At 51.9% G+C, this 25,679-nt stretch overlaps 3 protein-coding genes and 1 long non-coding RNA gene across 23 annotated transcripts in view; 2 read left to right on the top strand and 2 right to left on the bottom strand.

The window, feature by feature from the left end:
- MINK1 (misshapen like kinase 1) overlaps window positions 1-2,753 on the bottom strand; it is a 48,253-nt gene extending 45,500 nt beyond the window's left edge. For 7 of the 11 annotated variants that reach the window (XM_033848378.2, XM_033848379.2, XM_033848383.2 and 4 more), the window contains exon 1: window positions 2,460-2,749. In XM_033848378.2, coding sequence (XP_033704269.1) covers window positions 2,460-2,516 — 57 coding nt within the window. In that variant the 5' untranslated portion in view covers window positions 2,517-2,749. Of the gene's footprint in view, window positions 1-2,459 lie in introns of all 11 variants that reach the window. The other 4 variants (XM_033848382.2, XM_033848386.2, XM_033848384.2 and 1 more) reach the window with 2 other exon arrangements.
- Window positions 1,278-7,180, top strand: LOC141277401 (uncharacterized). Of its 2 annotated transcripts, none has more exons than XR_012328758.1 (3): window positions 1,278-1,867; window positions 5,653-5,818; window positions 7,043-7,180. It is a non-coding gene; the product is annotated as an uncharacterized lncRNA (long non-coding RNA). The 2 variants fall into 2 exon arrangements; XR_012328757.1 differs by having other exon boundaries at window positions 1,278-2,283.
- A 62-nt stretch (window positions 7,181-7,242) lies between these two features.
- On the bottom strand, window positions 7,243-19,482 carry PLD2 (phospholipase D2). Of its 7 annotated transcripts, none has more exons than XM_033848390.2 (25): window positions 19,343-19,482; window positions 18,564-18,673; window positions 18,345-18,475; window positions 18,097-18,239; window positions 17,565-17,670; window positions 17,407-17,472; window positions 17,225-17,283; window positions 16,985-17,077; window positions 16,740-16,892; window positions 15,985-16,134; window positions 13,027-13,110; window positions 12,806-12,884; window positions 11,917-12,027; window positions 11,566-11,736; window positions 11,056-11,182; window positions 10,763-10,881; window positions 10,559-10,672; window positions 10,314-10,418; window positions 10,003-10,091; window positions 9,783-9,896; window positions 9,559-9,608; window positions 9,161-9,295; window positions 8,782-8,935; window positions 8,286-8,400; window positions 7,243-8,034 (listed from the first exon to the last, which is right to left on the bottom strand). In XM_033848390.2, exons 2-25 carry the CDS (start codon window positions 18,670-18,672, stop codon window positions 7,810-7,812), a joined length of 2,802 nt encoding a protein of 933 aa, XP_033704281.1. In that variant the 5' UTR covers window position 18,673; window positions 19,343-19,482; the 3' UTR covers window positions 7,243-7,809. The 7 variants fall into 7 exon arrangements, 6 of the variants coding, with proteins under 6 accessions (XP_033704281.1, XP_033704280.1, XP_033704282.1 ...); XM_033848389.2 differs by having other exon boundaries at window positions 19,223-19,362; XM_033848391.2 differs by lacking the exons at window positions 11,917-12,027; window positions 19,343-19,482.
- Window positions 19,483-19,615: 133 nt separating this feature from the next.
- On the top strand, window positions 19,616-25,610 carry LOC117309730 (uncharacterized protein C17orf114). Of its 3 annotated transcripts, XR_004524043.2 has the most exons (3): window positions 19,616-19,754; window positions 19,960-20,053; window positions 25,313-25,451. XR_004524043.2 is itself a non-coding variant. In XM_073798243.1 (2 exons), exons 1-2 carry the CDS (start codon window positions 24,805-24,807, stop codon window positions 25,477-25,479), a joined length of 240 nt encoding a protein of 79 aa, XP_073654344.1. In that variant the 5' UTR covers window positions 20,060-24,804; the 3' UTR covers window positions 25,480-25,610. The 3 variants fall into 3 exon arrangements, 1 of the variants encoding a protein (XP_073654344.1); XR_012328753.1 differs by lacking the exon at window positions 19,960-20,053 and having other exon boundaries at window positions 19,625-19,754; window positions 25,313-25,447; XM_073798243.1 differs by lacking the exons at window positions 19,616-19,754; window positions 19,960-20,053 and adding an exon at window positions 20,060-24,877 and having other exon boundaries at window positions 25,313-25,610.
- Window positions 25,611-25,679: the final 69 nt, after the last annotated feature.

The raw sequence follows: 25,679 nt of genomic DNA, 5'->3' as shown, positions 1-25,679 counted from the left end.
CTAGTTCTCCAGGTTGCCATTTCTCACTGGAAAACAGACAGAAACAGAACAAGAGATGACTGAGAGAGCTTCTCAACAGTGCCACAGGGGCTCTCCGAGGTGGGGTGGAGGGGACAGGCTCTGAGCAAAGGCCAGCAGCAAGGAGAAAGCAGGCCTTCTGCAGCCCCATTTCAAAGAAAGCACTCCCTCCAGCCCTGGAGTACTGGGGTGGTAGTGGGGGAAGGGCAATGCTTTCTTAAGCATCATGAGGCAGGAAAGACACACACACTGGGAGCAGGTCACAGGGCTCTCTTGAAGAAGGGAGAGGAGAATAAAGCAGGAGGCGATTGAGGAAAGACGCTAACATTGCTTCAAGTAGAGAAGTCCAGAAGGGAAATACCAAATCCAAGGTCAGATGGTGTTTGCAGAATTGCTGGAAATCCCAGGTTGAGGGTCCAGGCCAAACTACCAGAAGAGGCTAAAGGGAAAGAGAAGCCCAAGGAGAGTCCCACAAGGTTTAAACCAAAGGTCATGGTTTGGACCCACCTTCTCTTTTATTATATTTAAGTCACCACAGCACAGGAACCTATAGCCAGAGTTAATCAACAACCAAGGTGGGAAGGGAAGATGGGGGCTCATCCTAAAGACAAGCTCATTAAGGGGAGCCTGGATTTCCACCTTATATCCCAGCTGGCTTAACTTGAGAATCGCAGTTTAAACTGATCTTAAGAATCTCCCTCCTGGGCTTCCCTGATGGCTCAGTGGTTAAGAATCCACCTGCCAATGCAGAGGACACGGGTTCGAGCCCCGGTCCAGGAAAATCCCACATGCCGCGGAGCAACTAAGTCCATGCACCACAACTACTGAGCCTGCGCTCTAGAGCCCGTGAGCCACAACTACTAAGCCCGCGTGCCACAACTACTGAAGCCCACACGCCTAGAGCCCGTGCTCCGCAACAAGAGAATGAGAAGCCCGCGCACCACGAAGAGTAGCCCCTGCTCGCCGCAACTAGAGAAAGCCCACCAATCTCCCTCCTAAAGCCTTCAGACCCCCTTGCCACGAACACACACACACACACACACACACACACAGAGTGAGAGAGAGAGAGAGAAATCAATGTTCCGTCTCCCTCCTCAGCAACTTATCATCTTATCTCCAGCAAGTCAGGTCTCCTAGCCCAACACTGCACCAACCAAATTATGACCTGAATGGCAAGAAAAACTGTGTCACCTAGAGAAACCCAATTAACGACATGACTCTGCTCTCTTAATTCGCCTCTCCCCTCCAGTCATATCCGGGGCACCTGTGTGGCTGACCGCCTTTTCCCACTACTGGCCATGTTCCCTGGCTAACTCAAAAGCCAGAAGACGATTTCAACAGGGGCCTCCAGAGCAGCTAACCCAGAGATGGGAAATCTTGCTCTCCCCAGCACCTTGGCCTGTTGAGAAAGCCGGAAGGACACAGGACAAAAACACCCCCTGGGGGACAGGCGGGAGTCTTCACCTTGAAACCACTCAGTTGCCCCTTAAGCCAGGGCTCCCTGCTGAAGAAAAACAAATAAATGCTGCTGAAAGCCCCCAAATGAGGGCATGCAAGAGCCCCAGGAGGGAAAACGAATATTTCGAAGAAATTCCTGCTGCAGTTGTTTCCTCTGATCCCTTTTCTAATGAACCCCTCCCTGGAGAAATCTCCATCGCCTCCCCCTCCCTCCAGCAAAACCAAGAATACCCAGGCTTTTCCAAACCACATGCTGCATGTGTTTGTGTGTGTACAGACATATAAACATCCTCTTCCCAGCCCAGGCCAGAGTTTCTGAAGACAAGAAACGCGTCCCCTCCTCCCCCAGTGCACTTGTCTTTCCTCCCAGCCCCACGCTGCTGCAGAGTTGGTAATGTAATATGCGGGGACCCTGAGACCGGAAATGCCTGGTTCTGGACTGCTGCACTTGAAACGCCAAGGCACGGGGAGAGCTGAGCAGGGGATGAGGGCGGCGGTAGGAGGTGTGCGGCGGAGAGGGGAGGCTGAAGTGCCTGCCGACCGGGAAGAGATGCAATTCAGGGCTGGGCGAGGAGGAGAAAGGGTGATGAGGGGGAGGCTGGCAAGGCAGTGGCAAAGTCAAAATTCGAGGAGCCGAAAAAGAGGAGGGGGAGGAAGAAGAGCTAAGTAGGAGCAAGGGGGGAAAGAGGCCTCAAAGCATGTCAGGGGCCAGGGAGGGGCATCACGGTAAAGATTCTGCAAGCTCAGGAGAACCAGAGGGTGACCCTCAAACACCTGGGAGGAAGGGGATCCGGAACCTGAGTAAAGGTAGAGGAGGAGGGAAGAATGGGGGCGGGGCACCCCAGGGCGGGGACCGAACTGGCTCCCAGAATCTGCAGCGCGTGGAGAGCGTAGGGGAGCGGAGGGCGGAGGCCTGGCAGCAGCGGGCGCCCGGAAGGGGGCGGGGGTCGCCGCGGGGCGAGGCTGGGGGGCAGCGCGCTCACCCGCAGGGCGGACAGGTCGATGTCGTCCAGGCTGCGGGCGGGGGCTGGGTCGCCCATGGCCTCCGCCGGGAACGGGGCCCCGGGGCCGCTCACGCTCCGGCTCGGTTATTCCGCTGCCGCCGTCGCCGCTTCTCCCCCATCGGGGGATCCCGGGGGCGGACTCCACCGCGCCTCCCGCGGAGAACCGGGAGGGGGAAGGCCGGCGGGAAGACCGACCCACCGACTGACAGGCGATATCGCCCCAGAGCCTGCAACCCGAGCCTCCCGACTCTCCCGCGCAGGCGCAGAATGGCCGAGCACCGGGGAGGGTGGAAGAGGGAACGTGACGCGAGCGCGCCGGGTTCCCCCTCCCCCTCGACGCCGACACCTGCGCGCAGGCGCAGGAGAGAGAGCGAAAGGCGCGCGCGAGGACTGAGCGACCGCGCGAGCCTAGCGTGAAAGAAGTGGGCGGTGGCCGGGGCCGCCGGGGAGCGCGCCCACCAGCTGGTGCGCGTGCGCACACGCGTTTCGTTCCCTCCCCGTATTTTTTGCCCTTTCTCTCCCCCGTTTCCTTCTGAGCTCTCCTTTGACGCCTTTCCTTCCCTTTCCCTCCTCTTTCGTGTGCCCAGCTGCCAATCAAGCCACCCACCGCTCTATTTGCGGGGGGAGGGGGGCGGGACCCAGCACCCTCTATTACTAGGGGGGTTGTTATGGTAACTCCCCACGCGAGGGCTGGGTGGCCTCTAGATAGGATGGGCTGTCCACCCACCTAATTGCCATGGCAACAGTGGAGCCGCTGAGGGAGGGGCTTCTTCGTGAGAACTTGGCTGGAGAAACCACCTGGGGGATGGGGAGTGGAGAAGAGGACTGGCTGCCTCAGGAATGCCCCTGACCCCCTTCCCCGGATGCAGTGGGGAGGGTTGAGAAGGGGATCTCAGATCTCAGGATAGGGAATCCTACCGCAGACCTTTGTCTCTGCACCTCTTGTTCTGTACATAGGAACTGTTTCAACAATTATTCATTGACTGATCCCTGGAGCTGTGCGAGGGGGAGGGGGTGGCAAAGGGAGGTGGAAGGGAGGATCTATGTCCAGCCCCTTCAGATCTTGCTTGGGTCACCTCAGGTCTAGTCATGTTGGCGTAGCACCCCCAGCCATTAGCCTCACTGGAGGCTGGGTAATGCTATATAAAGAACAAGGAGTCATGTTCTGCCACTGACATGCTGTGTGACCTTGAACAAGTTGCTTTGCTTCTCTGGGCCTTTCTTTCATTGTGAATTTGAAAGAAAGAGAAGGCCGTTTGATCTTTGAGATCACTTCCAGCAATGATGGTATCTCCAAAAGACCCCACTGTCAGCCTTAATGTAAACATCACTTAGAAGAGTTTGAATGAAAAGTCCTTGGAAAGAGGCAGACATCCTCCTTTCTGGACCCTTCTCCTTTGCACATTCCGATGCACATCCAGTCTTGCTCCTCTCCCGCCCGCCCCTCCACGCCCAGTTTACCTTGCTGTTGTCCTTGTCCAAGCTATAATCATCACCTGCCTCCAATACTCTTATTAGCCTCCTACTTGGTCTTCTTGACTGACCTCCTTAGGTCAATTCTCTATACTCAGAGTGCATGATTTTTCTAAAACTCAAATCTGATGTCACTCTTCTGTTTAAGATCCTTCACTAGCTCCCCACTGTCTTTGGAGCCTCAAGTGTGGCAACCATGATCCTTCAAGATTCTGCCTGCTTCTCCTGCCCTGTTTTTCAGTACTCCACCGTTCAACCTCACATGTTCTAGCCATATGGAAATCCTCTACACGCAGTTCCCAGAACTCAAAAGACCCTCCTCAACCATTTCTTCTCCCCCAGAATATTCTGACCATGCCCATTCTCACTGACTTTTGCTTTGTCCTTCATGTCTAAATCACCTCCTCCATGAAGACTTCCTTGACCCCCCTGAGACTGAGTTTGGCTCTTCTGTTTTAGCTACCTGGCTTCAACCCATAGTAACATTTAACACTTTGAATTGTAAATGTTGAATCTCCTTAAAGGCAAGAATTATGTCAGCCTTGTTCAACACAGGGCCTGGCACCCACTAGAGGTTCAGTAACATGCAAGTGAATGACGGCCTGTGTGTCTGGGTAGGCACTGTGAAATATAGTAACTCCAGGACAAGAGCATGGGATAGTAGGAAAAAACACAGTGCTTTGTGCAAATCATTAATCTCTCAGGTTCAATTCTATCATCTGTAAAACAGAGATAATAACAGGAAGGTTAGGATAAAATAAAATTAGGTATGTGAAGCACTTGGTATATTCAAGGTCCTCAGTAAATTTACCAATGCCTGACTCAGGCAGTGTTTAATAAAGACATACTGAATCAAAGAATGAGCAAATTGGGGCTTCCCTGGTGGCGCAGTGGTTGAGAGTCCGCCTGCCGATGCAGGGGACACGGGTTCGTGCCCCGGTCTGGGAAGATCCCACATGCCGCGGAGTGGCTGGGCCCGTGAGCCATGGCCGCTGAGCCTGTGCGTGCGGAGCCTGTGCTCCACAACGGGAGAGGCCACAACAGTGAGAGGCCCGCGTACCGCAAAAAAAAAAAAAAAAAAAAAAAAAGAATGAGCAAATTAAGATCACAGAGGTAGGACAGATGGCCACCCAAACCTCAAGAGGCAGTCTAACCTGGGGGGTGGGGAGGATAGAGAAACAAGATTGGCCCTGTGCTGATAATTATTGAAGCTGGAGTATTGATGTGTGGGTACCTGAGGTTTCATCAGTCTATTCTCTACTTTTATGTCTATATGAAATTGTCCATAATAACTTTAAAAGAGACAATATGGTAGAGGAAGCCCTGGATCAGGCATCAAGAAAAGTTAAACTATTAAAAATAAGACAAATTTTAGGGCTTCCCTGGTGGCGCAGTGGTTGGGAATCCGCCTGCCAGTTCAGGGGACACGGGTTCCTGCGCTCTGGGGCCCGAGCTCCGCAACGGGAGAGGCCGCCACGATGGGAAACCTGCGCACCGCAGCTGGAGGAGGCCCGCGCACAGCGGGGAAGACCCAATGCAGCCAAAAATAAATAAATAGATAAAAATAAGACAAATTTTGGATCCCTGGGGGTTGGACATTTTGCACAGACCCAATCACCCTCAGGGCCTCCCACCCACCTTGGGAGGCTGGATTCATTCTCTTCACCCTGGGTCTAAGAGGCAACTCTTCTGATTGCAGGCCCACTGCTTTTTTTCCCTACACTGTGCGGGCCTCCATTCAAGAAACTCCAGGACAAATGAGTGGGGAGCAGATAGACCAGCAGACAGTATGAAGCAGAAGCCCACCTCCCCCTGGCCCAGCCCTGGGGCAGCTGCTGCCTCCACTCCACTCCGCAGTTAATGAGGTAATGGTCCCCTAGGGAAAGAGCCCTGAGTGCTGACAACGAGGCTAATTAGCAGAATGCCAATTAGTACCTGGGGGCTGGCTCTACATGGGAGGGGTAATTTCTTGTGTGGAAGCGGCTTCTTCAGAGGAACGGAGTGGGGGGGCTGCACTCAAAGGAGAGGATGGGAGCAAGGCCACAGTATCCCCTCTCTCCACGCCATCATCCACAAGCGCACCCCTCCTCCAGGAAGTCCTCCTAAACTGCTCACTCTATTCCCCTCTGTTTCTTCCTGCTCCTGTGGTCAATTCGGAGATTGGGGAGTGAGGCTGGGGGAACAAAGGGCAAGATCCAGGACTGCACTAAACTTTTTTCTAATTGCAAAATATTTCACATATACAAAAAGATATGGAAAAAAATATATAAAGTTCATATCCCACCACCCAGCTTAAGAAACAAAAGTCACCAATTCACTCAAAGAGCTCTCTCTGTATACCCCTGTTATCTTATCCTTTTCTCCCCACCTGCCGTGGGAGGTAACCCTCCTCAGTCCAGTGTGAACTACATTCTCTTGTAGACCACACCATCTATTTTCTCTCTTCCCTCTGGAGCAATAGAACTCTGTGCAATGACGGAAATGGTCTGTACCTGCACCGTCCAATATGCTAGACACGAGTGGCTCCTGAGCACTTGAAACGTGGCTGCTGCGAGTGAGGAACCAAATCTTTACCTATTTCTAATTGTAATTAATTTAAATGTAAATAGCCAAATGTGGCTGGTGGCTACTGTACTGGACACTGAAGCTCCAGGACATACGTGCCTGTCCCACGAGGGTGGGGACTTTGTTGTACTCACTGCTGTGAGTTTAGAATGGTGTCTGGCAAAGAGCAGGTACTCAATAAATATCTAAGTCAATGACTGAATCTTTACAGCAAGCCAGTTATTAAGTATTATTCCCATTTCCCAGTTGGGATCACCAAGGCCCAGAGAAGTGATGTGACTTGAGAAGGTCACCAAGGTAGTAAGTGACAAGTCCAGGATTTGGGCCCAGTTCTTCCTGACCTCAAGCCTTATACCCTTATCCACTCCCAGGGGCTTCGCTAAGCCTCTCCCCTTGCAGTCACTTGAGGAACAAGAGGCAGCCCCTCTGGGCCCTTCTCTGGGCGCCTCCCTCACCTGAAGCTGCACCATCAGCTCCACTGTCCTCCAGGAGTCCTGGTTTGACCCCGCCCTTCTTTTACCCAGGCATCCCTGTGTGAACACCTGGTCTTCCCAGCACCTACTGACGGAGCTCCCGAAGCCACAGACGAGCGGAGCGGAGCTGAAGTCACAGAAAGAAGAAACCAGTGGTGTGGAGAGAGGATGAAGGGGCCTGTGCTGCTGTGTGTAGGCCTGGGGGGGGCAGCTGAGATAAGCACTCAGTTCAACCAAGGAAGAGGCAAGGACCTTTTCTAGGCTTTTATTTATGAAACGCTTATTGAACTGATACAGAGTTAGTGCCTGTCATCAGCTGGTGGGGGAGGTTAGTGTGCATCCCCCCACCCCCCGTCCCCTCCCCACCATGGGCACTGAAGCCGGAGCGGCTGCATCCTTCCCTCCACCTTGGCAGTAATGAACCGGGAAAGGCCCTGGGGCAGGGAGGGCATTCAAGGGCAGGAAGATGAAGGGAGAGATGGAAGGCCTAGGGCAGAATCTGGTCCTCCTGGAGTAGGAGGCTGGCCCCAGGCATCCTGGCAGGTGTTTTGCTTCTCCTTTGTAGCAGTGGTTTGAACTGGGCAGCGAGGAGGATGAACTTCTCTGGACCCTCTCCTGCCTCCTCAGCCCGGGCTTGAGAGTGTCCTCTTTGGCTACTTCTCAAGAAAGGGTCCTCTGTGACTTCTCTAGTTCCCTCCGGGGATGCCTGCCTCCCCCAGGTCTCAAAGGCACTGCCCTCGGTGCTCAGGGTGAGGGGGCAGGGAGCCAGATGAGGTAGAGCCCAGCAGCTGGTGACCTCTCCCGGGCTGGAGCCGCAGCTATGTCCACACTTCTAAGGGCATCACGCCCTCCTTGCTCCCCAGGGGGGGCAGCAAAGACTCATCCTCCAGGAACTTGAGGGGGAAGTGGACCAGGTGGCCCTGGACCTGGGTGAGTTCAGACCGGGCCAAGGGAGGGCTGACCGTGGCCAGCGGCTCCACGGCCACATACTCCCGGAGTGCCCGCAGGGAGCGAATGGCGTTGGACGGCAGGCAGCGGAAGATCTGTGGGCGAGAGGCATGGAAGCCAATAAGGCTTGGGGAGACTGCCCAAGAGTCCAAGCCCAACTAGACTAGACGCCCTCATGCCCACCATATCCCTCTACACTGACCCTGAGCCACTGAATCCCATGATGTCCCCAGACCCTCATCCTCTTATGAGGATGGCTGTGCGGGGGCTCCTCTCTATCCCACCCTAGACAGGATAATCCATGAACTTCCCCCTGCCAGCACCCCTGCCCACCCCCCTTGCCCACCTGCTCATAGATATTGGCATTGCTCTCAGCTGTGTCTTGCCACGACTGGAAGAAGTCATCACAGACAGGGTCTCGGAGATCCAGGTCCGGCCGGGCATCTGCCCCGAGAATCACGCTGCGGGAGAAAGGGGTCCCAGCAGGGCCAGATTAAGATCCTTTGAAAGCCTGAATACCAGAAAATTATAATGTGCCTACCCAGGTATTTCAAAATAGAAGCAATGTTAGACAGTACAATAAGCGTAAACGAGTCCAACAGAGCTTTAATTTGTCTCTACTTTGGCGACTACTTTAATGCTTTAAAAGATACACCAAATTACTTTTGAAATATTTGTTTCTCATTTTTTCGGTATCCCTGCTTTGCCGGTACCTTAAACTGGATGAGTCTGCCTCTTGGGAAATCCAGTACTACCTCTAAGCAATCCTCACACTTGCTCAAAAGGCAGACCCTCCCCCTTTCCACCTCTCCCACTACGCTGTAACCCCACCCCGGCTCTACCTGAAGCAGTGTTTCCGCAAACTCAAGGCAAACCTGCCCGCCTCATATTCCACACCATTCATGAGGGATGCCTCCATCTCCGTGTCCTCGATCAGCACAGCCAGCTCACTGTCCCGCTTCCCCAGTAAACTCCGATCATTGATGTTTGCGGAGCCTGGTGGGTGGTGCGGGACACACTGCGTCCTCCTGAGCCCAGGAGACCCCATCACCTCTACCCAAGAACCAGCCTGGGGGCAACACACCTTCTTTGGCCTCCATCCCCAGTTGGGCCTCAGCTGCAATCTCCACCACCCACCTCCATCCCGTTGCCCCTGGCTGGGCCCTGCTCCACTTCTCCCCACCCTCCTCTCGTTGCCGGGGGCCGAGATCCAGCACTGACCAATGATGACTGTCCGGTCATCTGCAATGAGCATCTTGCTGTGGATGTAGATGAGTTCTGAGACCGGGTGCCTACCCAGCTCTCCGTGTGTGCGAAGCCCACAGATGGAAATATAGTCCCGCCACGCTGTCCCCACTGTGAGTAAGAGATGGGGGGAAGGGGAGTGCAGAGAGGTAATCTCCATGTGCAGACAGAGCCCTGTCCCATCTACCTCCTCACTTCAGAAGCCCTGGTCTATATACTTCTCTCTGCAGTGTAAGGCCACCTGCGGGCTCAGGCAGTAGCCCCAGAAGCATGCAGGAGTGATAGCCTCCTTCCCTCCATCCCTGGGGCTCCAGTCCCTCAGTTGCCCCCTCCCCGGGGGTCCAGGGCTTGAACCCCCAGCTCCCAGCACTCACTGGCTGCCTTGAGGCGATGTAGAATTGAATATTCCCCACGACACAGCGTCCTGAGGGAAGAGAATGGGTGAGGGAAGTGGAGACTGGGGAGGAGATGGGGGATGTCAGGAGAGAGGTGGACCTCAAAAGTCTAGCAAGAAGGGATCAGGACGGAGTCAGGATGGAGGCATAGGTGGGATGGGGCCATGGAGAGGTAGAGTCTGGCTGAGGGGGGCGGGGGTCACCTGTAAGTGAAGTGCAGAATGGCCTGGATGGAGTTACCACCACCTGTGGAGATGTCGCCCTCGAACCCCGGGAGCAGGGGCAAAAGCATGTAGACTCGGAAGCACTGCCCCTGTCTGGGGAGGGGTGGAGTCAGAGGTGTGACCTCTCCCCCAAGCCCCACCCATCCATTTGGGCTTAAACCACGCCCACAATCTTCACACTCTGGCTGGTCTATCTTACTTGTGGGCCTTCAGGATTCTGTCCACAATCTCATCGCCCACCTTGTTCAGCACCGTCCGCCCATCTGAGCAGCTAATGAAGAATTGATTCTGGGGCAGGGACCAATGAGAGACATCAGCAGTCTGGCCCCAGCCCCTGCCCTCAGCTCCCCGCTGCCGTCCCCAGCCCCAGGCTCCAGGCCCTGGCCCCAGGCTTCTGCATTTCTCCAGGCCCAGTTATGCCAGTCCTCAACGATTGATGCCACTGACATCCTAAGTCTCTCCCCTGGGATGTCCCCTCCGTTCTCTGCCCCACCCTCATCCCGGTCAGACCTCAATGTAGAGGAAGTGCTGGCTCTCCCTGATGGTGTGCAGGTAGGCATTGAGGATGGAGTTCTCCAAGGTCCCCGCTGACCAGCGGTCCACTGACCGCAAGACCTGGGGGGGACGGCGAATATGATGTGGCTCCTGAGCCCGGGAGAGGAGGGGTCTGGCGGGGGCTCTCAGGTCAGGGAGAGTGGGCCGGGGCATTGGGCTGAAGGGAGGGAGGCGAGGGCAGGCTGAAGTCGGAGCCTCACCTGCACGGTGGCGCACTGCACTCCCGGGAGCATGAAAGGGAGCTGGTTTGCGGTGCTGATGGACTTGGGCAGCAGGTAGGGGTACCTGGGTATCTTGTACTTGGCCTTGGTGGTCTGAGGAAGAGGGATGGCAGAGTCAGAGGGAGGTGACGAGCTGCCCCAGGCTCCCTCCCGCCCTCCAGCCTCACAGGAGGGATCGAGCACCTTGGTGAAATTCCAGCGCTGGATGAAATGCCGGGCAAGGTCCCTGGCGGGTGAGCCATGGACCACCACCCCGACGTCCCGCCATGGCATCCGGGGTGTGGTCTCCCTGTCAATGAAATCTGGGGGTCCCAGGAGAGTCAGGGGAGAGGTCAGGGATGGTCTCTTGGGGACACTTGGGGCAGAGAGGAGGAGGGTGCATTACCCTTGACCCAGTTCATCCCATCCTCAGTCCCAGCCCTGCCTTCTACCCCTGCTCCCCGCTCTCACGGGCTTTGGAGGAAGGGGACCCCTACCCTCAAAAGGCCGATCCAGCTGGACCCAGTCCTTAGTGATAAGATTGCTGTAGTCCTTGCCCAGCCAGAAGAGTTGGTTGTGAGAGAGGTCTGGTGTAGCTGGAGGGTCTGAGCATGAGGTGGGAGGCTGTAGGGGGAACACACCCAAGCCAGGGGCAAGGAGAGGTCATGGGGCTGTACAGAGCCAGGCCAAAGAGAAGAAAGGAGCACTGGGAGACTGGGAGACAGAGAGACACACAGAGTAAGAATGAAGCAGAGAGAGTTTGATTCCCCGGTCCTCCCCTTCAGATGCATTTGAAATCCCTAGAGGAATGGGGGGAGGGGTGGGTAACGGACATGGGGAGGGGACCGGGTCATAGTATATTCAAAGCAGGTTCTTGGGGTCCCAGAAAGGCCAAGGAACCCTGAGTGTGGGCTTGGAATGACTGGAGGGGAAGGCTGGAGCCGGGAAGGGGTGTGGATTTAGGTTAGCTGAGTTTGGGGGAGCTCAGGAAGGCCTTGGGGGGTTACCTGGGGGGCAGCTGACTCAGAGGAGTCCCGAAGGTCAGTCAGTCTGTAGTGCAGGTCATCCCAGCGGCCATAGGCGAGGTCCAGCCCCCCCAAGAAGGCCACTACTTGGTCCACCACCAGGAGCTTCTCATGATGGGCCCACAGAGTCACCTGGTCTGGGTGGCGCATCACCTGGAGCAGGTATGGGGGAGTTCAGGAGAGTGAGCTTAGGTGGGAGAAGAAAGAGGAGGCGTTGGGGGAGAGCATGGAAAGACGGAAGGATGAGATGTTCAAGAAAAGGGAGGGTTGAGGGGATGGGAAAGTGTGGTGAGGAGGGCTGCAGGGAAGGGGTCTCTGAGGCCTGAGAGTCACCTTTATGTTGGGGTGCAGTAGCATTAGAACCTTCTTGCTATAGCCACTGTTGATGGCCAAGGCCAGCTCCACTTCCTTAAACAGCAGTACGGACACCCGGACACCCTCCTCCTGTGGTCAGCGAGGGAATCAGATCCTAATGCCTCTCTCGGAAGGACCCCTTCCCACCCTCCCAAACCCTTCCCCATGCTCAGGGTTCCTGTATATTCCTCCTCCCTGTGTGGAGATCCTCAAAGCTCTGCCACTTACACCCTGCTTTGATGCTCACAGCAAACCCAGATTGAATATCATCTATCTGCTCACCCATCCACACATCTACCCACCTAGCCAGCATTATCTATCCACCCATTTTCCCCAAAATTTACTCATCCCCTTATCTACCATCTATCATTCACCCATCTACCTACCCACTCTCCTACTGATCCACCTTCCCAACCTCACGTCCTTCTATCTATCTCCCTTTCCATCATCTACCCATCCATTCGCCCACCCACTCTCCATCACCCACATATCTTTCCTCCCACCCATCAACATCTATGGAGGCTCCCAACGTAGCAGACACTATGCCTTGTATTGGAACTAGTGATATTAATCAGCCCAGGGAGAGAGACAGACATGTCCACCCTGCAGTAACACAACAGAGTGTAATGGATACTGGGAGGAAAGTCTATACCAGGTAGAGGAAGGGCAAGCACAGGGAGGTGTCAGTTCTCCTTAGGGAAGGGGAGGCAGCGATGTTTGCCAGACACTGAGCCAAGATGGGCATATTTCCTCCTCCTCAAGTTTCAGATTCCCTGCCTTCCCCCATGCTACCGTCCCTTCTAACCAATCTCCACCCACAGGCCACCCCGCCACCATGCTTCCCCTCCGGCCCAACCACTCTCCTCACCGCCTTCTTCTTGAGCATAATGTCCAGTCTCCAGTCATCTGAATGGGCCGGACGCTTCAGGTAAATCTCAGGACTCAACCTGGGATTCAGGGCAGCGGGTAAGGGCAAGCTAAGCTCCCGACAACAGTCACTCCTCCCCTTCCACTCCTTTTCTGACCCATAAGCTGATGTGTTGCAGGCCCTATCCTACCGCTTCCTGCTCAGGCTTTTTCCCCACTTACCACCAGTCTGTGATGAAAATCTCCTCTTGAGCTCGCAGGATGGCATCAGCTGCAGCAGCAAAGTAACCTGCCCCATTCACAAACCTGGGGGGAGGCCAAGCCAAGGAGGTCAGGGGAGTCAGAAGCCAGAAAGCTCTGGAGAGTGAAGACCGGAGGATAGTCATGGGTCAGAGGTGACAGCAGTGTCAAAGACCAAGAGAGATCAGAGAGGTCAGACAGTAGCAGATATATCAAAGTGGGATAAATTTGCCAGTACAAGCTAAATAAAATTACAAACTACAAAAGACACAACAAACCAAAGAAAATGACTAAAGATTGGGAAGATTAATACATCACATATAAAGAGTTCCAACATATCAATAACAAAAAGACATACAGGGGGCTTCCCTGGTGGCACAGTGGTTGAGGGTCGGCCTGCCGATGCAGGGGACACGGGTTCGTGCCCTGGTCTGGGAGGAGCCCACATGCCGCGGAGTGGCTGGGCCTGTGGGCCATGGCCGCTGAGCCTGTGCGTCCGGAGCCTGTGCTCCACAGCAGGAGAGGCCACAACAGTGAGAGGCTCGCGTACCGCAAAAAAAAAAAAAAAAAAAGACATATAGGCCAACTGAACAAAGAAAAGTGCTTTCACTGCGGAGGGCACGGGTTTGGCCCCTGGTTGGGGAACAGGGTCCCACAAGCCGCACGGCACAGCCAAAAAAAAAAAAAAAGAGAACTGATAGTTCACAGGGGGAAAATGGCCAATCATAGATGAAAAGATGTTCAACTTCATCACTAAACAAGGAAATTGATATTAAAATGAATAACACTTTTTAAATTCACTAGATTGGCAAAAAATAAAATTGCAGGTTACATTCAATATTAGCATATGGGGAAGTGAGTATTCTCATAGTTTGTGAGAATATACATTGGTTTTATAGCTTTTTTAGAGGACAGTTTGGTATTACCTATCAGAATATTAAATCCACATACCCCCGATACCATTAAATGCACTTCGTAATTCTATATCTAGGAAGACATCCTATTAAGTGCTTAACCAAAGATTACGTTCATTGTAGTATCGTTTATAAGACTGAAAGTGGGAAATAATGTAAATGCCTAATCTCTGATACGTGTTAAGTGAAAAAAATAAAATAGAGAGTGCATGATCTCATTTACATTAAAACAAAAAGTAACATATATGCTAAGCACATGAAAATATGCAGGAAAAGATCTGGGAGGATAAATATCAAACTATCACCAGGATTACTTCTGGGGAGAAAAATGGGATTTGGGGCAGGGGATGTAGAGAAGAACTAAGGGCCAGGGGGTAAAGACTTGTGCAGTGAACTTTAATTTTTTTACTTAATGTGTTTCCGTATTGTTAGACTTTTAATAACTAACAGTCCTGTTTGATGGTGAAGAGCAGGGTCTTGACCCATACTAGCTGGATTTGAATCCTGGTTCCACTGTTTACAAGGTGTGTGACATTGACAAGTTACTTAACTTCTCCTTGCCTCAGTTTTCTCACCTGTAAAGTGGATATAACAACTGTACCTGCTTCACGGGGCTGTTGTAAGTTCATAAACATAAAACACTCAGAATGGTTTCTGGCACACACTAAGTGCTACATAAGTATTAGCTATGATCAGTTCTTATGTTAAAAAATAAATCTCAGGCTTCCCCGGTGGCGCAGTGGCTGGGAATCCTCCTGCCTCTTCGGGGGACACGGGTTCGAGCCCTGGTCCGGGAAGATCCCACATGCCGCAGAGCAACGAAGCCCATGCGCCACAACTACGGAGCCTGTGCTCTAGAGCCCGCGAGCCACAACTACTGAGCCTGTGTGCCACAACTACTGAAGCCTGTGCGCCTAGAGTCCGTGCTCCGCAACAACAGAAGCCACCGCAATGAGAAGCCCGCGCACTGCAACGAAGAGTAGCCCCCGCTTGCTGCGACTAGAGAAAGTGCTAGCCAGCAACGAAGACCCAACACAGCCAAAAATAAATAAAATAAATAAATTTTTAAAATAAATTAATTAATTAATAAATCTCTATCCCACCCCTCTAGGTCGTCACAAAGCATTGAGCTGATCTCCCTGTAGGGAGGGTGGGAGGGAGGCTCAACAGGGAGGGGATATGGGGTTATATGTATACATAGAGCTGATTCACTTTGTTGTACAGCAGAAACTAACACAACATTGTAAAGCAATTATACTCCAATTAAAAAAATCTCAACACCACCTCCAAGAAAAATTCTTGCCATGACTCCTCTCTGCCTATGATAAAGGTTAACCCCCTCAGCTTAGTGGGAGAGGCACTGATCAGACCCTGCGACCCCCAGACTCTTTACTGACCACTGCTCCTCACGCTGCAACAATGGTCCGTCTTTGTGGTTCCCAAACACGCTGGGCTATTTCTAGCTTCTCTGCACGGACTGCCCTTCTCTATTTTCTTTATCTTGCTAAGGTTAACCTCAGGCTTACCGCCTTCTAGAAGCCAGTCCTGACATCCTATGCTGGGGCAGATGCCCCTCCTCTGTGCTTGGTACCCTATACCTACCACCAGCGTGGCAAACTCCCATTGTTGCGGGACTGAATCACCTACTGAGTCTTATCCCTGCCACTGGACCTGGCACATAGTGGGTGCTCAGAAAATGTTTATTAAGTGGACGAATAAATCAGAGACATTTTAGATCACTGAGAACAGAGAGGGTCAGTGTGGTGAAAGGAGGTTAAAAAGGTCACAGGAGGTCGGAGAGGTCGGGGTCAGAGATTACCCAGTTTGGGGTTCAGAAAGATCAGAGGGGAATCAGAGGGATCAGCATGATTAAACAGGTCAGGGGGTCAGGGAAATTTGAGAAGTCAAAGGGGGAGGTTATTGAGGTCAGAAGGGGTCAGAGGAGATAAAGAAGATCAAGGACTCAGAGAAACCAAGGAGGTTGGAAAGGCCGCTGACGATTTCAGAAAGGATGTCAGTGTCTCACCACCGGGCCAGGGTCCCAGGCCGAGGTGGAGCATAGCTTTCGTGCCGGTGCAGCTGTACAAAGTCTCTGCCCGGGCCATGGGCCAGCTCAGTGATCTCCTGGGCCCACCACCGTGCCTGCCGGTAGCTGCTGCACTTGAGAATCAAGGACCTGGATGGGAACAATGGGTGAACCACAATCCTCACCCTCCACACCTCTGGCCTGGCCCAGAAACCTCCCCTTTAGCTATCACCTCTTTCCTACCTCTTCCCTTAGTCCCTACTTGACTTCACAGGGACAGGGAGTGTATCTGCCTTATTCACAGTTGGGTCCTTGGCGCTTGGTATCGTGCCAGCCACTTAAGTTTGTTTTTTGGGGGTTTTTTTTGGCCATGCTGCACTGCATGTGGGATCTTAGTTCCATGACCAGGGATCAAACCTGCTCCCCTTGCAGTGGAAGCATGGCATCTTAACCACTGGACCACCAGGGAAGTCCCTTAAGTTTGTTGAATGAATAAATGGATGAATGCAGTGCCCTATCTTTTGCACCAAAAGTCCTTCCCCCAGGCTTATACTCAACTCTCTTTCTCTGCGCCCAGCCTCTAAGAGCAGCCCCAAGCATCTGACTAGAACAGTTCTCTGGTTCCAAATCATGGCCGGCTCCAGGGAGGTGGGAACGCCTTCCTTTCTTCCATGGTCTCTTCCACTTAACTCCCCTTAGGGCCCCAGGCTGGCTCTTCACTCACCAGGTGTCTGTCCACACCAGGGAGGCCTTACCTGTGGGAGGTGTCGATCCGGACCCCGTACCGTGCCTCTGTGCTCCTTTTCCCCACCTGTACCTCGAAGCCAGGGTCGAAGAGCTGAACAAATGTGATGGTGCCGGTCTCGAGGCACATGTACAGCAGGAAGGAGTCCTTCACCACCAGCCACCTGGAGTGGAAGGGCTCTGACCATTCCTCCATGCCCCTGGCACCTCCTTCCTCACCCCCACCCACTGCCCAGCGGCTCTGCTCAGGCCTCACCGCTTGGACCAGCGATAACAAACTTGGTCTCGGCCACAGCAGGTGAGGCCAGGAACACGGTGGCCACCTGAGCGCTTCCGGATGACCCCCTCCCTGTGGGGAAAACCAGGAAGAGATGTTGGATGAGGCTGGATGAGGGATCCAGACCTCCAGCCCGCTGTGCACTGCTCTTTCCCTATTCTCAGCCAGGGAGAGATCCAGATGTTGGCAGATGGCGGGTGAGGGGTGTCAGACACTCACAGTCCTTTGGATCCAAGGTCTGGGATAAAGGACAGCTGACTGACTTCCAGAAACTCTGTCTGCAGAGGAAGAAAAAGGCCCAGAGGAGAGACTCTTATTTTCAGCCCCTCAGACTCTACTGACCCTGGTCCTCTGCCCCCTGCTCCATCTCAAGAGACCTGGCACCAGCCTCTTGACCTTACCATGGCATGGTAGTTGCGGTAGAAAGACATGGTCAGGAGGCGGTTGAGGTAATCCTCCAGGTATTTCTGAAGTAGGGATGGGAAAAAGGGAGAGACAGATGGGACCAGAACCATTTGCACCCAAACACCTTCCCAGAGGACCTGGTGTCTGGTCCCACCTGTTTGCTGGATGCATGTCTGGCGGAGCCCTCAGGACCTGCCCGGGGTAGAGAGGGCATCTGTCTGTTGTTTGCCTCTTGGGCTGGAGAAGAAGCAACGGCAAAGCTGTGGAAGTGATGGGGGAGGGTCAATAGGAGGATGGGAGGATGGGTGCCTAGGTTCCTGAAGCACTGGAGGTGGGGTCTTGGAGGAGGCGAGGGGCTGGCAGAAGGAATGCCCCTTACCCTGAGGATGGAGACAGAAAAAGGTGGGAGGCTGCCAAGGGTACTTTGGGCATCCAGCCCTGCTGAGATACTGGCCCAGAACCATGGACAGGGAGAGCTGAGCAGGGAAGGTTTCCTGGTAACCGGGGTCAGAGGAGCAGGCCCAGTGGCCAGAGTTGGGGGAGGAAAGCAGCTGGGGGAGGAAAGGCTGTGGTCTGGGGATGAGACAGACGGAAAGCAGCAATGGGGGCTGGGGCAGTGACATCCCATGCTGCCCCGCGGTGAGGGGGCACCTGCCCTTCACAGGAGGCAGTCTTGTCCCCCTCACCGAGCCAGAGGGAGCAGACTCATCAAGACTTTGTGTCTCAGGAGGTCCCGATGCAATTCCTGGAAATGACGGAACTTCTTCTTGGTTGTCCAAGTAAAGTCACCGTGAGTCAAGCGGACAGAATACAGAGTGCAGGTGCCCACCTGGGGGAGTGAGGAACTGACTGAATGGATGTCCCCTGGTTGGGTGGCAGCCCCCACTCTGGCCAGCCCTCCCCTTAGCCCCCTCCCTGGTGCCAGCCCAGCCACCTTGGATCCACTGGTGTATCTTTCAGTGCCCACCACCTGGGCTATGACGGGAACCCCAGGGGCAAACACCAAGGGGTGAATTTTCAGAGGCTGGAGGTCGTAGATGGCCAGAAAGGGGTGCATCCGGTCAGCTGACAGGAGAGAAAGTGGAAGAATGTGGACTCCAGGAGGTCTCAGCCCCTTCCTCCTCCTCTCCCTGAGGGCGTCCTCCCTGTGTACCTGAGTCCTCTCCCTCCTTCAGAGTGTCCACCTCATCGGGCTCCATCTGTAACTGTCTGGAGTCCAGGTCACCCCCAGAGGGGAAGAGGCTCTCGGAGGTCGCCGCCATCCTAGGAATATGGGGAGGCCTCAGGAAGGTGACCTGCTTTGCAGAACCCTGCCCGCCATCGCACCCCACGGTCTTCCATCTCCCACAGGTCCCCCGCTACCCCCCACCTGGCTCCCGCTGACTCCCCGTCTCTCTGATTATGGCTCATCGGTCTGCAACGTCCTGCCAACCCGCCTCTAATCTCCATCCCCTATCTCGATCCTTCCTGCATCCAGAATGCCTGAGTCCCGCCTCCCGTCCCGTAACCAGGGTGCCGAGGAACACCCGGCCAGGCCCGGATGGCCCCGAAGTGGGGCAGAGCAGAAGCCAGGGGAGGGGCCCCGGGGGTTGCCAGGGGTCCCGAGCCACCGGGGCTCCAGCCAGGCCAAGCCAGCTGGAAGAAGGGGTCCAGGCGGGAATGAGGAAGTTATGCGTTCCCCGCCCGGGAGGGAAACCCCGAAATCTGAGCATGAGGCTGAGTCAGGAGGACCCGCAGCCCAAGCTCATTCCCGTCCCCGCCCAATTTCCTGGGCCCGGCACCTCCGCGGCGTCCCCTCCCCGGCCCCCTCACCCGGGCAGCCGAGCCGGAGGCAGCGCAGCAGAGTCAGAGCCGGAGCCCACAACCCAGAGGGCCAGGGCGGGGCGGGCGCTCAGGGCCTGCCCTTGGGGGCGGGACGGCCCCCGGCCTCACCTCCTCCGGATTCTCGTCGGTCCTGTCCCGCCCCCGCCGCCCTCGGCCTGTCTTTGCAGTCCTGCGTGCGGCCTGGGCGCTGGGGCCGCCCTCGGCTCTGCGGGACGGCGCTACCCTCCCCGTGCATCGGTGCGGCGCCGTCTGCCGGGCTGTCAGTCTGTTCCGCGCCGTCGGTCCGTGCAGGCCCGCTCCTCCCTGTGGGCCCTCGGCCCTGCGCACCCTCCTCCGCTCGGGCGCCGGCCCCCCCGGGGCCTCTCCGGCCACCGATCCCGCCAGGGTCCCTGGCGGGACGCGCCTCCGCGGCAGGGACCTGGCTGTGTCCCCTTCCCGGGCCGGCTGAGAACCGCATTGGCATTTGTAGATGGAAGGAATGACGGAAGGCCCGAGGGCTGGTGGCCACAAATTCATTAACGTACGCAAGCTTGCATTCTTTCATTCATTCACTACTTTCTGCGTACTTGCTCCGCGCCAGACTCTGAGCATACAGTAGTGAACAAAACTATCACGGGACTTGCTCTTCTGAAACTAACAGTCTAAGGGGAAACAGGAAAAATTTCAGGTTCTAATAGACAAAATATTTCATTTTTTTTTAAAGTAGATTTCTTTATCTCTTCTAGATGGAAGAGTGGGCTGATGGATATTTCTTCATGGACATTTGGGTTGTTTCTAGTTTTTGCCTGCTGCGAATAAAGCTCCTATAAACATTCCTGGGTAAGTCTTCGTGTAGCAATATATTTTCGTTTCTCTTGGGTAAATAGCTAGGAGTGGAGTTGCTCCATCGTTTTAACTTTTTAAGAAACTAGCCAAACTTGTTTGATCTCTAATTGCACACATTTATATAGAGGCAGGGTGAAGAAAGTGACAAATAAAGGCTATTTTAAAATGGTCATTAAAAAGCACTTTTTAAACAATAGATCTTCATTGGAGTATAATTGCTTCACAATACTGTTAGTTTCTGTTGCACAACAAAGTGAATCAGCCACATGCGTACACATGTCCCTATATCCCCTCCCTCTTGAGCCTCCCTCCCATCTTCCCTATCCCACCCCTCTAGGTCATGGCAAAGCACTGAGCCGATCTCCCTGTGCTCTGCTGCTTCCCACCAGCCAACTATTTTACATTCGGTAGTGTATATATGTCGATTCTACTCTCACTTCGCCCCAGCTTCACCCTCCCACCCCAAGTCCTCAAGTCCATTCTCTATGTCTACCTCTTTATTCCTGCCCTGCAACTAGATTCATCAGTGCCATTCTTTTTTAAGATTCCATATATATGCATTAGCATATGGTATTTGTTTTTCTCTTTCTGACTTACTTCACTCTGTATGACAGACGCTAGGTCCATCCACCTCACTACAAATAACTCAATTTCTTTCCTTTTTTTGGCTGAGTAATATTCCATTGTATATATGTGCCACATCTTCTTTATCCATTCATCTGTCAGTGGACATTTAGGTTGGTTCAATGCCCTGGCTATTGTAAATAGTGCTGCAATGAACATTGTGGTACATGTCTCTTTTTGAATTACGTTTTTCTCAGGGTATATGCCCAGTAGTGGGATTGCTGGGTCATATAGTAGTTCTATTTTTAGTTTTTTAAGGAACCTCCATACTGTTTTCCATAGTGGTTGTATCAATTTACATTCCCACCAACAGTGCAGGAAGGTTTCCTTTTCACCACACCCTTTGCAGCATTTATTGTTTCTAGATTTTTTGATAATGACCGTTCTGACCGGTGTGAGGTGATACCTCATTGTAGTTTTGATTTATATTTCTCTAATAATTAGTGATGTTGAGCATCTTTTCATGTGCCTCTTGGCCACCTGTATGTCTTCTTTGGTGAAATGTCTATTTAGGTCTTCCGCCCATTTTTTAACTGGATTATTTGTTTTTTTGATATTGAGTCACATGAGCTGTTTGTATATTTTGGAGATTAATCCTTTGTTGTTTCATTTGCAAATATTTTCTCCCATTCTGAGGGTCGTCTTTTTGTCTTGTTTATGGTTTCCTTTGCCGTGCAAAAGCTTTGAAGTTGAATTAAGTCCCATTTGTTTATTTTTGTTTTTATTTCCCTTACTCTAGGAGGTGGGTCAAAAAAGATCTTGCTGTGGTTTATGTCAAAGAGGGTTTTTCCTATGTTTTTCTCTAAGAGTTTTATAGTGTCTGGTCTTACATTTAAATCTTTAATCCATTTGCAGTTTATTTTTGTGTATGGTGTTAGGTAGTGTTCTAATTTCACTCTTTTACATGTAACTGTCCAGTTTTCCCAGAACCACTTATTGAAGAGGCTGTCTTTTGTCCATTGTATGTTCTTGCCTCCTTTGTCATAAATTAGGTGCCCATATGTGTGTGGGTTTATCTCTGGGCACTCTATCCTGTATCATTGGTCTATATTTCTGTTTTTGTGCCAGTACCATACTGTCTTGATTGCTGTAGCTTTGTGGTATAGTTTGAAGTCAGGGAGCCTGATTCCTCCAACTCTGAAAAAGCACTTTTTAAATAAGTGAAATATTTTAAGATAGGGGGTAAAAGGAACTGCCAAACTGTTTTCCAAAATGGTTGTTGTGTTTTACATTTCCAAAATCTATGTATGATAATTCTATTTGTTCTGCAGCATGGCCAACGTTTGATATTGTCTATCTTTTTAGTGTTAGCCATGCTAATAAGTGTAAAATAGTACATCATCATAGTTTTATTTGCATTTCTCTGATGACTAATGATGTTGACCATGTTTCATGTGCTTATTGACCATTTTTATATCTCTTTTTAAGTGTTCAATTCTTTCACTAATTTTTTAAAAAAACATGTTATTTGTCTTATTATTGATTTGTAAGAGTTCTTTATATATTTTGGATACAAATCCTTCATCAGATATATGTATTGCAAATATTTTCACCCAGAATGTGCCTTGTTTTTTTAAAATAATGGTGCCTTTTGGGAATTCCCTGTTGGTCCAGTAGGACTTGGCTCTTTCACTGCTGGGGCCCAGCCACTCAGCGTGGCCAAAATAAATAAATAAATAAAATAACGGTGCCTTTTGAAAAGCAGAGGTTTTTTATTTTGATTAATTTGTGGCCTGTAGACTATTACTCAGCAATAAAAATGAATAAAGTGTAAAATGGTACAGCCACCTCGGAAACAGTTTCAAAATGTTAAGCGTAGAGTTACCATATGACCCAGCAATTCCACTCCTAAGTATATGCCAAAAAGAACTGAAAATGTATGCCCTCACAAAAACTTGTACATGAATGTCCACAGGAGTATTATTCAAATAGCGAAAAAGTAGACACAAACCAAAATGTCCATCAAGTAATGAATAGATAAACAAAATGTGGTGTATCCCTACCATGGAATATTATTCAGCCACAAAAAGGAATGATGTACTGATACATGCTACAACAGGGATGGACCTTGAAACATTATGCTAAGCGAAAGAAGCCAGACACAAAGGACCACATATTATATGATTCCATTGCTATGAAATGTCCAGAATAAGTAAATCCAAAGAGACCATAGCTGGGACAGTAGCTGGGGAGAAGGACAGGGGAGTGACTGCTAATGGGTACAGGGTTTCTCTTGAGGGTGATGAGAAGGTTATAACATTAGCTGTGATCGTTGCACACCTCTGTGAATATAGTAAAAAACCACTGAATTGTGGACTTTAAAGGGTGAATTTTATGGTGCATGAATTATTTCCCAATAAAGTTGTGATTACAACAAATACAAACTGTTAATACATACAACACGGGTGAATTTCAAAACCATTTTGCTGAAAGAAGCGTACACAAAAGAGTAGTACTATATGATTCATTAATATAAAGTTCTGGAACAGAAAAACCAATCTATAGTGATGGAAATCAGATCAGTAGTTGCCTGTGGCAGGGAGAGGGGAAAAAGAGGGAGAGTAAAGGCCACACAGGGAACTTGGTGATGGAGATGTCCTATATCTTGATTCGGGTGGTGATTACATGGGTGTATGCACTTGTCAAAACTCATAGAACTGTACACTAAGATGTGTGCATTAAATTGTATGTAAATTTTTACTTCCATAAAGTTAATTTAAAAAACAGATTTTCCAATATAAAATAAAAATTAAATTTAAAAGGAAATAAAATAAAATAACAGATTTCAGTCAGGCAGCATAGTCAGCAGTGCTTTCCAACCTTTCCCACATCATGATACCCTTAGGGAATGATAATATAGCTCTTGGAGGGCATTTAGGGTCCTTGGTTAGCATACTGTGGACCAGAGGCTCCCAGCCCGGGCTCTGGCTGCCTTAAACCTGGCTGAGGGCAATACCTGTCAGGAACATGCTTGGGAAGCTCAGTGTGGCAGTTAACAGAGTGGACTCTGGGGTCAGACTGAAGAGGGTGAGGGAAAGTACTGCTCTTCTGATAACTGCCTGTGTGACCTTGGGCAAGCTACCTAATCTCCCAGTGCCTCTGATTCCTCATCTCTGAGATCAGCATAATAATAACACTTACTTTAAAAGATCATTGACGTTAAAAAGAAAAAGGGACTTCCCTGGTGGTCGAGTGGTTCAGACTCCCAATGCAGGGGGCATGGATTCAGTCCCTGGTCCGGGAACTAATACCCCACATGCTGCACGGCGCGGCCACACACACACACACACACACACACACACACACACAAATCATTGACACGATCAAGTGAGATAACGTAAAAGTCCCTAGAATCTACCTGGCACAGCATAATTAATCAATTACAACTATTTTCATAAAAGGGGTCGACAGCTACTGGACCATTTGAGAACATAACATTTCCCTAACTAGTAAAGTTTCTTGTTCTAAAAAAATAAACTATTCTTTAAATTTTTTACATCTTGGGCATTCTAAATACAAATGAATCTCATTCTAAACTATAAACGAGGGACTTCCCTGGTGGTCCAGTGGCTAAGACTCTGCGCTCCCAATGCAGAGGGCCCGGGTTCAATCCCTGGTCAGAGAACTAGATCCCACAGGTCGCAACTAAAAGATCCCGCACGCGGAAATGAAGATCCCACATGGCGCAACTAAGACCCGGCACAGCCAAATAAATAAATATTAACAAAAAATAAAATAAAATACAAATGAATCCCCAGCAGGGTCCAGCCTGGCACCCTTGTCGTCTGGCATTGCTACGATGAATTTTCACTGCGTCTGTCTGTGCCGGCACTTGTGTGTCTGTCTCTACCATGCCTCCCCTCCTAGTCTCCTCCTGCTTCTCCGTGGGGATCAGAGATGACCCCAAAATTAAGGGGGTACAAAAGGATAGGCGTTTGAGTGGGGGATCCCCCACCCCTTCCCTCCTCCCTCTTCTCCCCCTTCCATCTCCTGGCGCCTGTAATCACCAGGCGGTCTGAGGCTAAGTGGTAGTTTTGCCCACAGTGGAGGGGCTTGGAAACCACACCCCTCCTAGGGCACTCCTGGCCATTGTCTGCATCCCAGTCTCGTCCATTATTGAGATGGATCTGAAGGGGGCATGGTGTTTCCCATGGTGTGGGTGCCGGAGACAGCGGGGGACTGAAAGAGGAGCAGGTACGGGGGAGACAGAGGAAAAGGTGGGCTGCCAGGCAGACAGACAAACTGCACTGGGGAGAAAGGCAAATGCTCAAATCAGGGAAGGGAAAAGGATAATCTGCCCCCTGGGCGGGAGGTGGATTTATCACTTCGCCAAAAGATTGGCTAAACACTTTGCAGGGCCCAGTGCGAAATGAAGTGGGACCCCCTTATTAAAAAAGTTATTAAGAATTTCAAGACAGTGACAGCAGAGCATTACACCAAGCACGGGGGCCCTTCTGAGTGTGGCCCCGTGTCCAGTGCATAGGTCACGGGCCAGGGAAGCCAGCCCTGCTGCCAACGTCCCCTCTCCTCTCCCTGCTGATGCTAGCGACACTCACCCCCGAGGTTCCCTGGCCTCTTTCCTCCTCCTGACACACAACTCCTTTCTTCCCCCTCCAATCTCCCTTTTAGGCCTGGATCCAGCTGCCCCCCCAGATCCAGATCCCAGCCCAGCTGTAGCCTCCATCGTGGCTGAGGGAGGGTCCCTTGGGTCTGGCGCCTACTTCAGCAGGAAAGCCCGTCTCTCCTTCCGCCACCAGCTGCATGACATAGCATCGGCCAACGACTCCACCATTTGAAGGGGACAACCAAGGGCTGAACTTCCAGGAGGCCTTGGCAACCTTCCTTCCCCCGCCTTCTCAGTCATCCCAGTGTCCAGCTCCCTCAGATCCCTCATGACCTTCTTATTAAATACACTGAGAATTGCCAAGTGCTGTGTGTATGTGCATGTTTTGGAGAGGAGATGGGGACCACGACACCAGGGCTGTTATGGGGCTGA

This window comes from Tursiops truncatus, chromosome 20 (genome assembly GCF_011762595.2).
Source record: "Tursiops truncatus isolate mTurTru1 chromosome 20, mTurTru1.mat.Y, whole genome shotgun sequence".
Taxonomy (NCBI): Eukaryota; Metazoa; Chordata; class Mammalia; order Artiodactyla; family Delphinidae; genus Tursiops; species Tursiops truncatus.
The sequence above is the reverse complement of the archived record's forward strand: the minus strand, read 5'-3'. Positions and strand labels throughout refer to the sequence as shown.

Bases quoted from the DNA above. Each gene is read 5' to 3' on its own strand.
- PLD2 (XM_033848390.2), bottom strand. From the start codon at position 18,672: ATGGCGGCGACCTCCGAGAGCCTCTTCCCCTCTGGGGGTGACCTGGAC. The intron at 11,183-11,565 runs GTAACCCCCCAA...TTCCCCCTACAG, and splicing joins CTGAGTCAGCTGCCCCCCAG to CCTCCCACCTCATGCTCAGA. The intron at 9,296-9,558 runs GTGAGTGCTGGG...TCTTACTCACAG, and splicing joins ACATCGCCTCAAGGCAGCCA to TGGGGACAGCGTGGCGGGAC.
- LOC117309730 (XM_073798243.1), top strand. From the start codon at position 24,805: ATGGATCTGAAGGGGGCATGGTGTTTCCCATGGTGTGGGTGCCGGAGA. The intron at 24,878-25,312 runs GTACGGGGGAGA...TCTCCCTTTTAG, and splicing joins GGGGACTGAAAGAGGAGCAG to GCCTGGATCCAGCTGCCCCC.